Genomic DNA, 14,663 nt, shown 5'->3' with positions numbered 1-14,663 from the left:
TTTGGTTGAAAAAGAGAAAGTATTTTGTTTGGGTTTTTTTTTTTTTATATAATTTGGGGGAAAAAAAGTATCTATTTTAGGGGAACCTAAATTAATCTATTTTTCCATTCCAGCTGCTATACCAAAGAAATCTATTACTGCAGCACAAAGTTACACCAAGACTGTGCGGGAATCTGTTGCTACAGCACAATTTTCTTTGCAAGTACATTATTCTAGGACATTGTGATCTGCACATAAGTGGTCAAGCTTACAGAAAGACTTCCAGAAAACATGCCAGACAAGGAGCACTTCTTTGCCACCAGGGAGATGTGTGTCATCATATCACAATGGATGAAAGAAAAGAGTAGAGAAAAGAGAGTAAGCACATCTGTAAATGTTCTGAACCTCAGGAAAACAAAAGCTCCAAATATTTCAAGGTTACCCCAAAAGTATCACATAATATCTTCAAAACAGTCATTGTTAAGTCATATTTTTCACTATGTAGCTCATGGACATAATTTTTAAAGCTGCAGTGATAAAAATAACCTGGAAAGATATATTATTCTATTGAAATGGCAAGAAAAATCCACTCCTGGGAGAAATAATACAACATATTGTAGATGACATCTGAATTTTCAAAAGCAGATCATATAATAATCAAATCCAATTTTATAACAACTCAAGAAATGCAAGTTATGTGCCAGATCCTACACCTGTAGAAATGAAAAACAAGCTTCCATTACCATGTCCTATCCAAACCATGGACCACAATTCTGATTTTAATCCTCAGACAATGCATTTGTTTCAATCTACGTTTTTGTGAAAATGTGCCAGCATACTTTTGTGTTCTGCTAGAAAAATAAATATTCTGTGAGATACTTAAACAACTCCTTTCAAAACAACATATATAATTATCTTCCCTCCTTCTTACCCATGCTGTTTCTGGCCTTTGTAGATGTGCGCTTCAAAATTTCACGTACCTGTGGAAAAGAACAGTGATACAACACACAAATCATCTTTTAGCATTATTTTAATTATGCAGCTAGCAATAAAACAAAACTTTAAAATAAGATGTTTTTGTAGAGTTCATTTGCACATACATTTACATCATACACTTCACTCATATATAAATGCATGACTTGAGGCCACTAGTTAACTCTTAACAATGCTATGGTAACTCTTACTAGTAGATTGTCTGCCCTAACATTTGTACGCTAAATCCTGCTGTGTCACGTCCTTATAAAACTAGATGAAATATAAGGACTTCAGGTAGAATGAGAATTTTACACCAAAGAAAATCACAAGAAAATCCAACTTTGTAAAAAACCATTTCGCTTTCACATTTGAAAGTAAAACCTCAAGATGCACATAAAGTGATCAGTCAGTATGCTCTATCTATGAAACCCAAGTGTGTATGGATGAACATTTTATTCCTCAGGAAACAGATTATGTTAGGGAGGAGTTGGCATTGCATATGTGAAGAGAAATCTTGCCTCACCAGCCTGCTGGAGACCTAGCAGGATCTCAGGAACATGATACAAGGTTTCTCGCCAAAGGCTGCTGGAGCTAGGAAGTTACTACAGAACTGTAGAGGAGGTCCTTTTATGGACTAAAATCTCATTAAATATTAGGAAGCAGGGCTTAATAACAACTTTGAACAACAGAGAAGAGACAGTAGCAGTGTTTCCCTACATAATATCTACTGTTCCTGGACCACTGGGGAGGTCCAGAAGGGTATTACATATTTATAACTGCTTAGTGTTTTGCAGGAACAGAGAACTGCAGAAACTGATGAAATTAGCAAAGTAGTCAACAACACTCAGTATTAAAGCAAATCCCATTCAGCACAAGAAGGCAATGATATGTTACTTTTGTTTACTTACTATTCGGCTGCGGGTAGCATTGTCAAAAAAGGTGTCTTTGTCTTTGATGTTATACCTAAAATGTTGAGAGAAAAAAAAAAGAAATCTGTTATGTTTTCAGACATGGTAGTAATAAGTAAGACAACTTATAAGATTCTGATTCAGAATTCATTAGAAACCACAGCAAGTAAGAAAATCACATGTTTAAAGAAAGTATAGATGAAATAGTACAACATAATAGACTGTGCTATTTAAGACCTAGTCATTCAGAGTTCTACCTGGATTGCAATGATGGTGGGCATAAAACTGGAAGAATATTAACTAACGTAAAATGCCTTTTGAGTAAGGAGAGCCTCTCTATTGTTTACACAAGATGACCTTTTAATCTTTTCCTTATAACATACCCTCAGCACTATAACATTATGAGGTTGTTATTAGGTTTCAACTACCCTAATGCAGATGTTCATTGCTCTTTCCCAGACAACTAACCAGTCAACATTTCACTTGCTTTCAAATAACCATTCCACTGGAATTATGCATTCCCTTAAACCTTAAAAACATCATATGTGAAATTAGCTTCCCAGTTTATTCCCCTCAATCAATTTGACTTGTATTCAGTATTAATTAAAATTGTCAGAGAGGACAATAAATGATATGGTGGGTCATTATATTTATTACTGAATTTTATTTATCAGACATAAATACAAGGAGACACCCATGAGGAAAAAAAGGAGTGTTTAATGTCAAACTGGGCCCAGTATTATTCTGAGTGAAAGGGCAGGTGTCAAGAATTCCTTATCCGCATATTATTAGGCAAGTTTTAATTACTATAATAAATCTATCAAAATGAAAAATATTATCAGTTCTCTATTAGTTCTTTCTTTTTTTCAAAACAGGCAGTAATGTCCTTAACCAAATGATCAGGAATCTGGTGGTAGGATTTTTACGGTTCAAGCTAAAAACATAGATATTTTATTTGGTGCACTGCTGCCAGTGCCTTATCCAGCAGAAGGAAGTAGAACACTGGCAGAAAGTCTCTGCAACTTAGATTTCTGTTAATCCACTGACACTGAACTCACTGCCAACGCATGTTCATTTACTTTAGTTCTATTTACTTGGCCGTCAATAAATTTAGTTTTATGCAGACATATGCTTTTATCACTTGGAAATACTATCCAGGAATAATATGACAACTTGAATATTTCCACAGGATTTCCAGAAATACTCAATGAATTTCTGAATTTTGATTGAAATACTGGTAGAAAAAATGACAACACTTAAAAAGATAAGTTATAGCTTTCTAAATGGCTCAGCACAATGTAAAGTACTCACAAATATATTTTCTCTCTGGAAAAAGGGTAGGACAGGCTTTTCATGTTGGTATTTTCTTGTTGTGGCACCTGGGGTTGCAGAGGTTCAGTCACTTTGCACCATATTTCATTTAACTTTTTGAGTATTCCCCCTTCTTCTGTGATTTCATACATCTGAGTAAATAAAATATTGTACATTAGCATGTCACTTCCAAAAATCCACTAAACTGAAGAAAAAAGGATAGAATTTGCTATATACGTATGTTTAAACCTGTAATTAAAATAAAACAGCACGCATGTGAATCTGTAAGGGGTTTAATTCCAAAAAGTTCTTGTCCTTAACAGGCTACTTCCAGAAGAAAACTCAGTGCAGAATTGTTAATACAAGAAACATCTTTACTAACTAAACTAGGACCTGCAGGGAGATGATGGAAAGGCAGAGTAATTATTTTGACTTTGTAACTGGGAATAAAAGAAGCAGACAAAGCAGGAAGGGCCTTTAACTGCTGCCAATTATACTGCCCCTGGCAGAATAAATTATTCCTAGCTAATGCTTGCTAGTATGATCTAAGAGCACATGAACACATGCCATTAGAAGTGAGGATGCCAGGCTTATGGCTATGTGGCAGTTTTAAGAGCAAGGACCTAGCTTTTGCTGATTCAGATTGATGTGAAGTGCTAGGGAGCTTCTCAGAGATATGAAGGTATTTTTTCCTGAAACACAGACAACCTGACCAAACAGGAGTTTATGTCCTCCTCACAGGATGTTCCTTCCAGCCCCGTCACCAGCTTGGTTGCCCTCCTCTGGACGCATTCAAGGACCTTCACATCCTTCTGACATGGTGGGGCCCAGAACTGCGCACAGTACTCCAGGTGGGGCCGCACCAGCGCTGAATACAGCGGGATAATCCCCTCTTCTGCCCGGCTGGTCAGGCTGTGTTGGATCCCCCCAGGATGGGGTTTGCTCTCCAGCCACCCTGCTCCCAATTTATACTTGGGACCAACGTTACTCCAACCCAGGTGCAGAATCCAGCATTTGTTCATGTTGAATTTCATGCTATTGATTATTGCCCAATACACCAATCTATCCAGATCCCTCTGCAAGGCCTCTTGTCCCTCCAGAGAGTCAACAGCACCTCCCAGTTTAGTATCACCAGCAAACTTGGTAATGGTGAATTCAACTCCTGCATCCAGAGCATTGATAAATATATTGAACAGAACTTGCCATAAAATTGAGCCCTGAGGAACACCGCTGGTGACTGGTCACCAGCCAAACACAGCCCCACTCGCTCCAACCCTTTGAGCCCTGCTGTTCAACCAGTTCACCCAGCGCACCATGTACCTGCTCTTCTCACAGTTGGACAACTTGTCCAGAAGGATACTATGAGGGGCACAATCAAAACCTTTACTGAAAGTCAGAAAAAAATGACACCTCCTACCGCCTTCCCATCATCCACTAGGTAGGAAACCTTATCATAGAAGGATATAAAATTAGTTAGACAGGACTTTCCCTTCATGAAACCATATTAACTGTGCCTGACGATTGCATTGTCCTTCAAATGCCTTTCAATAGCACCCAGGATGATCGTCTCTATAATTGTTCCAGGTACTGAGGTTAGGCTAACAGGTCTGTAGTTTCCTGGGTCCTCCCTCTAACCCTTCCTGTAAATTATAATAACACTGACTAGCTTCCAGTCAGCAGGGACCTCCCCAGACTCCCAAGACCTTTGGCAGATGATGAAAGGGGTACTGCTCTAACATCTGCTAACTCCTTCGGTACTCTGAGATGAATCCCATAAGGCCCATGGACTTAGGAACTTTCAGCCGATACAGAGAGTCCCTTACAAACTCAGTGTCCACAAACTGTTCCCACAGTTGTGGTCCTCCAACTCAGAGGACCAGGCAGCCCAAGGTCTATCATTAATATTCAAGACTGAGACAAAAACAACATTGAAGGCCTCCACTTTTTCTCCATCCCTATTTGTCAGGTGACCATCTTCAACAAGTATTGGTCCAATATTTCTCTTAGACCTCCTCTTGCTATTAACATACTTTAAAAAGACTTTTTATTGTCTGACACAACACTGGCCAGTTTCAACTCCAGATGAGCTTTGGCCTTTCTTCTTTGCTCCCTGAATATGCAAACCACAGCTCTGTAGTCTTCCTGAGAAGCCTGACCTTGCTTCCAGAGACAGTACAATTTCTTTTTCTTCTTGAGCTCCATGAGGAGTTCCCTGTTTAGCCAAGACGGTCTTCTGCCCCACTTGCTTGACTTACGACACACTGGAATTGCCTGCTCTTGTGCTTTTAAAAGATGGTTCTTAAAAACTGACCAGCACTCATGGACTCCTAAGCCCTCAAAAGCAGATTCCCAGGGGACACCGCTAACTAGCTCCCTGAGTAGCTTAAAGTTTGCTCTCTTGAAATTTAGGGTAACAACTCTGCTGACCTTTTTTCTCATTACAATGAAAATTTTAAACTCAACCATTTTGTGATCACTGTGGCCAAGACAGCTACCTGCCATCACATCTCCCACAAGTCCCTCTCTAGTCACAAATAGCAAGTCTAGGAGTGCATCATTCTTAGTTGGCTCACTGTATACTTATGACAAGATATTTCTTCAACACACTTCAGGAATTTCTCGCTTGTCGCAGCATGGTATTCCCACTTAATGTCTGGGAAGTTGAAGTCTCCCGTAAGGACAAGCGCTACCGATCCAGAAATTTCTCCTAATTGCCTATAGAGTAATTCATCAGTCCCATCATCCTGGCTGGGCAATCAATAGCAGACACCCACAACGACATCTGCTTTGTTTCCCAGCCCCCTAATCCTCACCCAGAGGCTCTCAACCATATCATCCCTAACTGCAAGGGCTGCACAGCCAAACTTCTCCCTTACACACAGTACAACTCGTCCATCCCACCTGCCCTGCCTATCCCTCCTGAAGAGCCTACAGCCCTCCATCCCAGCATTCCAGTCATGGGACTTGTTCCACCAAATCTCACTAATACCAGAGACATCATAGCTCTGGGAATGGACCAATGCTTTCAGCTGGTCCTGTTTTTTCTCATACTGTTTGTTTGTCATACTCATATTTGAGTGCGGCCCATTCTCACTCATCAAAAATAACTGTATTGTCATATCCAGAAGTATACATAGAGTTAAAATTGCTCAAAAAGTATCTTTTCCCAGCATGTTGTCTGTCTTGAAAGATGATTTAAGACTGAACATTTGAAAGAAAATTTTTTGCAACCAATTCATCATGCTTAGAGGTAGATAAATACTTTCCATGAAAATGCCTTCTATATGGTTTCATTAGATGTTTGAATAAATAAAAATAGTGTCACAGAAAGTACATAATGTGCCTTGAAAATAACCTTTTGTCTCTCTGAACAAAAATAGAATTTTCTCTTTAGTGGGTACTGGCTGAATTTTTCAGTTTGTAGTGCCAAATCCTCAAAATAAAAGATTTCAGTTTTTCGACGTGGATTTTTGTTTTCTTCACAGGAAATTCCACTTCCAACTGTCTTTAATTGCAAAAAAAAGTAAGACATGAACATAGATTTCCTGTCATGCTTGCTCTCTGGTAGTGCACTGGTAGTACTCCACTTCTGCAGCTGACATAATAGAAAAATAATGTAGTCAACAAGAGTTGTCAGCAATCTTCTCCTTACATATGTCATATCACTTTTAAGTTATACAAAACAACTTATTACCCTACAGTGAATTTTCAGGAAAATTCAGATCTGGTTTCCTTGTTGGTAGACATATTTCATTTTGTTGTCTTCTACGCACCAAAATAAATTACAAGTACAAACCTGAACACTGTTTTCATAACTGCCTAATCAATGACTACATGTTCATTTACTCTTCGAATATTTGTCATACTATTCAATAAATGTCAGTTCTGTGGCAGTTTCATTCAACATGAAGTGTACAGAGACCTGATTGGTTCATTGAAATCTGTTGCTTTAAAGTAAAGGATGCTATAAATAAGGTATAATATATATCGGTTAAATGAAGTAATTTGTCAATATTTTTAGATGTCTTTCCCACAGATGATTCTGTGTCTTTAGGGCCTTGTGATATACTGTGCACTTCTCTTCCCATTCAGAGAAGAGAAGGCAATGCAGAACTATTAGTGAATGACTAGGGCGTCTGTTGGAGACTACAAGCTCCTGGACAGACCTTAACTCAGAACAATAACGTGGCAGTATTCGTCAATTAAAACAGTGTAAAATTTGCTTCAGTGTATCTACAAAAAGCTAGGTGGGGAAAATTCCCATGAGGGAAGAAGGATTAAGAAATGAGTAGACACTAGAAAAAAGCAAACAAAGCTGGGAAGGAATCAGAGAGGAGTTGAATATGTGGGTCTATTTCTAGAAAGAGCCTGTACATCCATTGATATGCCAGAAACTACATAGGTACTGTAGCTGTCCAAAACCTACTCATTTTCAAAGATTTATCTGAAGTAACCAGATTTATTTTTTTTTTTCCTGGGGTGCAAACACAATACAGTAAAAGTATACAAGATTGGCTTAGTCAAGCTTCCAACAGTGACAGATTGTAACACCATGAGATGTGAACAACACTAAGCTTTTGCTGGGTGAAAACAATCAGTATGAAAAAAAAACCAAACCAACCACCAAAAAACCCAAACAAACATAAACCAACCAACCTTGTGAAAGAAAATAAAATCAGCCTGTCCTTTAATTCTAATGACAATGCAATGAAATATGTGTTCAGTAGTGCAACTGATGAGTACCACTAACTGAAAGCACAAGGAAGTTCCACTGACTTCAGTGGAGTTGTTAGCCAATGTGCTAAATCATTGCAGGACCACAAATTTTGGGATCTGCTACTCAGAATTTACAATGTTTGCCAGCAATTCTGCTGAAAGCAGACTGTAAAGACTGTAAAGATAGTGAGCCAAAGTTTTAATGACAATAGGTAAGTCTGAATTCACTAAGTCATTGATACCACCAAAACAGGTTCTCTCAGCATCCCGAGACTTCAGAGACATCTTAAGGCAATGACCAGCTATCATACTATCTCCATACTCCCCCACCTTTGAGGAAAGTTCCTTGACAAAAATCCAAATAGCTACTGCCTTCTCAGCTTCCAAAGCCCTCCTTAAAACTCACCTCTTTCATCACTCTTCTGAACGCAGACTGTCAGCCAGCTGCCTCTGTGGCCTTTGAAAACCCCTTTGCAAATCCCATTTTACATATGACTCTGATTAAATAATCTCAAAATAATTAGTAATGTGAAAGAGTAAGCCTGACAGTTCATTTGCTCTGATTTAGATAAAATAACTCCATGGGCTTCTATACATTTAATTACCATTCTGATTCACCCTCCTCCAGTCATACAACTAGTTGATAGAAAATGGAAGATACTTACCTTTTTAGTGGGCATTTTTATTTTAAGGAGTTCAGCTTCTCGGCTAAGTACTTGCCAAGGTGCATGTATACGGACAAAACTCAGTCCTTGACTCTTATTCTGAAACACAAATCAGTGAAAACAATGTATTTCAATATTATTGAACAGAATACAGCAATAAGGTTTCAAGATGTCATCTCCAACTAAATCATGCAACAGTAGGCAATCACAGTGAATATCCAACATCTGTTACAAATAGGCTTAAAATAAGTGACTTTTTCTTTAAAAGCTGAATTTTAAAATGCTCTAAAATCCATTCATCTACTGCCTACAGTGTAGCTGTATGTGCACCATGAAGACGGAAGGCTACAGTTCCAGATTTTGGAGTTAGGTGAACCAGAAGCTTCCCAGCTACAGCTTCCACACTCTGATATTTCGTAAGTGATCTGACTTCATTAGTGGGCTTTTGTGCCCATCTAAACCAACAAAGAAAAAACTTTTCTTCTGCTCTGGGTGGATTTTGCTTTAGGTTCCCATTTTCAGCTTTGCCCAACTATTTCCTGGACAATTCTTCAGATTAGTAGTTCCTTATAGCGGGTCAGGCCCAAGATTTACTGCCCTAAATATCTGTAGTTGGAGTAGCAACCCTAAACAGAACATTCAAATTTAACTTCCGAAGAGCGACATGAACCTAATGTTTATGTAAATAGCTGGTTATGCTGTGCAGGGGCAGAAGACTACACAGGGGAGCCTCTGCACCTCCGGTTTGCTGCGATCTGGGCTGTTGAGCGGGTGCTGTCCTGATAGCACAGCTGAGCTACACAAAAGCACTCCAAGATCAGAAAGCAGCACCCCTGCAAAAGCATGAAAATGAAATGTAGGCATGTTGATAAAGAATTTTCCTCAATGCAAAGAAATTGTAACACTAAATTGTACAGAGGAATGCTTACTGTGGAAATGAAGGGAATAAAAGTTGGGATGGAGATTAGAAAGAGGATATGAGGACATATTTTGGGAAGGACATGGAAGCTGACGGGGGTGGGGGAGACTTTAAAGGCTTGATTAGTGCTACGATTAATGATCTTTGTGTAGCTGTGTGCATCCTGGGGCTTTGGTGCTAGGGCATACTGTCACTTTTACATTTTCCCACCCACACATGTGTAAGGATCAGGACAGTCCCCTCCCTTTAGGGGAGCATGAACCTCTATTTTCATTTGTCATGGTTTAAGCCCAGCCAGTAACATCTGTGGTGGGATGAGGAGGGGAAAATACAAAGAAAGCTCATGGTTCAAGATAAGGACTGGGAGGGATGACTCCCCACTTATGGTCACAGGCAAAAGACAGGCTTAACTTGGGGAAGAAACAAAATCAATTTAATTTACTACAAATCAAATCAAAATAAGGATATTAGGAACTAAAACCAAACCTGAGAACAGCTTCTCCCCAGCCCTCCCACCTTCCCACCTCAACTCCACCCCCAGTTCTCTCCCCCTCCTCCCCCCGCGGCGGACGGGGCCGGGGTCGGTTCCTCACACGGTGTCTCTGCCGCTCCTTCCTCCTCAGGGGGAGGACGCCTCACTCTTCCCCTGCTCCAGCGTGGGGTTCCTCCCACGGGAGACAGTCCTCCATGAACTTCTCCAACATGGGTCCTTTCCGCGGGCTGCAGTCCTTTGGGTCACAGACTGCTCCAGCGTGGGCTTTCCCACGGAGCCCCGGCCATCTTAGGGGGCATCGGTTCCCCCGCTCCCCTCCATGGGCTGGGGGGGACAGCCTGCCCCCTCACCACGGGCTGCGGGGGCATCCCGTCCTCCCCCGCTCCTCCTGCCCTCGTTCCTCACTGACCTCAGTATCTGCGGAGCTGTTCCTCTCACATTCCAATCCCCCTACTCACTGCAGGTTCCCCCTCTTAAATACGTTAGCCCACAAGGGCTACCACCACCTCTGATGGGCTTGGCGTTGGCCAGCAGTGGGTCCAAATTGGAGCTGGGGAAGCTTCTAGCAGCTTCTCACAGGAACCACCCCTGCGGCCCCTCCGCTGCTACTAAAACTCCGCCACAGAAACCCAAAACATCATTCCCTCATATATCCTGAAATTTAGAAGACAAGGAAACTGAAGCAGAATGTCCAACTTGATGATAAACATAGCTGGGTTACACGTTGGGCTTAAATGCAAACTTGGAGTGCCCCACCTGTGAGTAGCTGCCTGTTACATGGACAAACAGTTGCATTTGTGCAGAGAAGAATGTTAATGGACATAGCTTAACGTCACTGTAATCAGCAAGCAGCATCAACTCTACATCCCGGGAACATAGGTCATATCCTTGGAAACTTAGCATCTCCTGTTGGAAATTGACTTCTCTTTCTGAAAAGCTTGAGTTAAAAAAAGTTTTAAGTATGAGTCACAGTCTAAACTTATGTCTAAATTTGAAAGATTGTTGTAGCACATTTACCTCAGAAAAGCCTCTCTTCTCAGCCAGTGATTTTTTTTATTTGCATACAATTTATATCAACTTCCAAATAAAGCTGTGTCATATCACATTGGCATCAGCATTTTAGAACCAGTATTTAATCTTTTCAAACTGTATAAATGCTTAAAACTTCATGTAAACATCAAACATGCATTTGCAGAATGTCTCATAATGCTTCCTGATTTATTTATTTTTTAAAGAGTTAGATGGAAATCCTACTATTCTTATTGCAATCATTTTGCTCTTATTTCCCTTATAGCTGCTACATGAACTACAAAGATCACTACATCACTTTTAAAGAGCAGAATGAGCTGCAGAACATTTCTTTCATCAGTCCACAGGGGAAGTCAGCTTTAAGAGAAGGAAGTAAAAATTTACTGGGCATGAGCAGATGTTCTGGTAATTATTTGCTGAAAATGTATTAATAACAGATGAGAGTTTAAATTTCAGTGGGTGAAGATCAGGAGGCTTCTTCTTGACTTTTGGCTAAAATCAAGCGCATGTCCTCTGTCTGGGGGACTATATTCCACATTGGCAAGAGGAGGGACAGTCTGATCTAATTGGTTGTTTCCAGCTCAGGCTCATGTGACTACACAGATTGCAAATAAAATCAGTCAGATAATTTGAGAGAAAAGACCAGATGAAGAATATGACCTTTGTATATTTGAACAAAAATATGTTGGAAAGTTGTGCTATTCATGAAGTGATATCAGATGCTGAGGAATCAGAGCCTTAAAAATCTTTAAAAGCCTTAAAAATCACCCCACAATACTAAATTGAGATCATTTTAATAAAGACTAATGCAAAGTAAATAAAGTAGGGAAAACAGGACCAGGTGATTCCTGTTGCATGGTAAACAAAAAGTGCAGAACAATAGACTGCTGAATATTTAGCTTGGGATTTCTAGAACCATGTTTCCCACACCTTCCTGTGCTTTCCCAACATTAAAATTAATCAAAGAAATTTAAAATAAATTTTAAATCATCATTCTCATACCATATCTTAAGGGGTAAACCATCTATCTAGCTTTCTACTGAGCCACCAAAATAAAATCCTATACCAGCTATTCCTCTGGTAAGGCTCCTTTCCCCACTTTTCAAGCCTGCCGTAGTTCCAGTTGTCTGTTTGCATGCCCTTTTTGGGCATTATTGTTATGATGGCTGATGAAGATCTGTTCATCTAACTTATTCCCAGAGTGCTTTTTGTATTGCAGACATTACCAAAAGTTAGAACTTGTTTTTCTTATTGCCAGAGTGGATTTATAAAGGTCTACTGGAGACATCCACTAAATGGTGTCATTTGTTTAGTCACCTGAAATGATCAAGGTACATGTGTTCGTGAATACAATTTAATATTTGCTCTAATGAAATGCTGTCAGTCTTCTATTTTGAATACTGACAATCACCATTGCTTATTCATTGTACTCTAGATGTGTCACTAAAGCTATAACATGTTATGCTGGCTAACATTATTTTTGTCTGACCGTTCACTCATTATTTAATACAGCTATCCTTAATCAAGTCCTTTTTCACTTACAGCTGATGTCCCACAGGACTTTACTCTTGGCCCTGCATTGTTCTATGTCTATATCATTGCACTCCCCGATTATATTACTCAAATGACTAAGTATTTCTATGCAGATGACAAACAGATTTGTTGCTCTCATGATCCTTTTTTCATCAAATCTATATTCCATATTACAGAGTTCTACCAATAAGTTTCAGGAGTGGAAGTTAGTTCTGAATTATTCAAGATATATTTATATCTTGGCTTCCTTTCTATTTTGCAAAGTTGAATTGGGCCTTCCCATTTCAATACGAAAACTCAGCATTAAAGTCAAATGGAAGAAAATCTGGAAGGTCTGGTTTGCTTTTCAATCAGCACATGAAGAAAAATATATCAGATATTTCTTTCAGTCTATCATGTATTCCTAGTAGTTTAAAGCAGGACTTTAACAGCAGTCTACATTGCATTTTTTCTGTCTTATAATGGAAATGTATAGGCTGAATAAAATTCAAATTTCTCCAAGGAGACTTTTTCTATCTTTCATGCCTTCACAGTAAAATACATTAGCACCTGCATCAACTGCAAGTCTAAGATTTATTGCAAACTTATCATCATCAAGGCCATAGCAGAAAAAGATGCATGATAACTGTGAAAGCTCTCTTATAGATGTATATAAATAATGTACTCCTATAGACTATAATTTGACTAGTGAAAACTCAAAAAAAAATTATTCTTTTTAACTAAAAGCTGAATGTTCTGAAACATGGCTAGACAAGCATAATAGCTAGACTAAGTAGAAAAGCTCTCTCTGCCTGAAAATTTAGATTTATCTTTGAACTTGAGTTTCTACAGAAGTCAGATATCAAGTGAGAATTTTGTCATTGTAGATTTAGTGGCATATCCATATTTCTTACCCACTTTGACAGTTACAGTTGTCCAACAGTAACATGGAATATTTTTGAACCACTATAACACAATTACCATGGTTTTATTAATCTCTTCCAGTTCACAGTTTCTCAATTCCAGCCCTTGCAGGGACAGGCCACAGATTGAGGAGATGCGCTGTGAAGCATTCTGTATTGCAAGAGGAGTTTGTGGAGAAGTCCTGTTGCTCCGTAAAAGCACGGCATGTAAAAGCTGGAGTACTGCGTGTCCAGCTCAAAGATTTCTCATAGTGTCATTATTTTGTCAGGCCAGTTTGTCTCCCACCTTAGTCCATTCAGACAGCCCATTTGTCATGTGTCAGGTATGTCACCTCAAGATGAAGTGTTCTCGACAATTTATTTAGACACCTCTAATACGAGCTAAAGTATATCATGCTAAAAGCATCATATTTGTCAGTCACAGTCAAGACAACAAAAAGGCCAAAACCAGTAATTATACTCTGGGAGAGCCTCAGACTTTTTTGTGGTTAGCACATCGCTCCCAGCAACTCTGCTAATACAAAATTCATTGCTGAATGCTACATTCTAGTACGTCTTTCTCATTATTTCTTCATCATGAAATCATTCATCCTATATTAAGGGAATATAGTGATATATAACATATATATTAAAGGAAATAAGTTATTTTAAAATACTCGTCCCAAGAAATAGATTTCTGCTGTGTATCTTAATAGGAAGAAAAGAGAAATACTGAAGGGTAGACAGAAGCTGAACAGAAGTGATTAACTACTGTCTAAGGGAGTCCAAGGGAACTGCTAAGCTTTCTTATGATTTAAAAAAAATATACATAGGATATGGAAAGGCATAAATTATAAAACCTGAAGCATGTAAACTTCCTTCTTAAAAAGACAAACTATCTGGGCCTTAAACATTTTATCCTTCTGTGATTGTTAAATAGTCAGAAAAATACCAGACACAGACAGCAAGTTTCTAATGGCTTCAGTTAATATAATCAGACATCTTTTGCTGACATTGGTAATACCAGCCACACTAGGAAAGCAACAATGAGACAGTTTGTAGAGAGGGGAAAAAAAAGACAAGTCCTAGTAGCTCAGTAAAAGTAATCATCTTCCCATTTATTCCATCACCAAATGGATCAGTCACGTCTGCAAATGCAATTGTTCAAAATTAATGTCTACTCTCCTGATACCAGCCCTGGAAATAGAGGGAAATGACAATGTGATGTGATAGTGCAGATAAAACGCAATTTCT

At 39.1% G+C, this 14,663-nt stretch overlaps 1 protein-coding gene across 1 annotated transcript in view; it reads right to left on the bottom strand.

Annotated features, from left to right (window-relative positions):
- Nucleotides 1-14,663, bottom strand: part of ANO2 (anoctamin 2) — a 199,877-nt gene that overhangs the window by 149,108 nt on the left and 36,106 nt on the right. The window contains exons 4-7 of the mRNA XM_049821656.1: nt 8,555-8,653; nt 3,174-3,325; nt 1,863-1,917; nt 911-959 (exon numbers count right to left, since the gene is read on the bottom strand). Coding sequence (XP_049677613.1) covers nt 911-959; nt 1,863-1,917; nt 3,174-3,325; nt 8,555-8,653 — 355 coding nt within the window. The remainder of the gene's footprint in view (nt 1-910; nt 960-1,862; nt 1,918-3,173; nt 3,326-8,554; nt 8,654-14,663) is intronic.

The sequence above is a fragment of the Accipiter gentilis genome, chromosome 18 (genome assembly GCF_929443795.1).
Source record: "Accipiter gentilis chromosome 18, bAccGen1.1, whole genome shotgun sequence".
NCBI classification, from domain to species: Eukaryota; Metazoa; Chordata; class Aves; order Accipitriformes; family Accipitridae; genus Astur; species Astur gentilis.
Note: the sequence above shows the minus strand (reverse complement) of the source record. Positions and strands in the feature narration are given on the sequence as shown.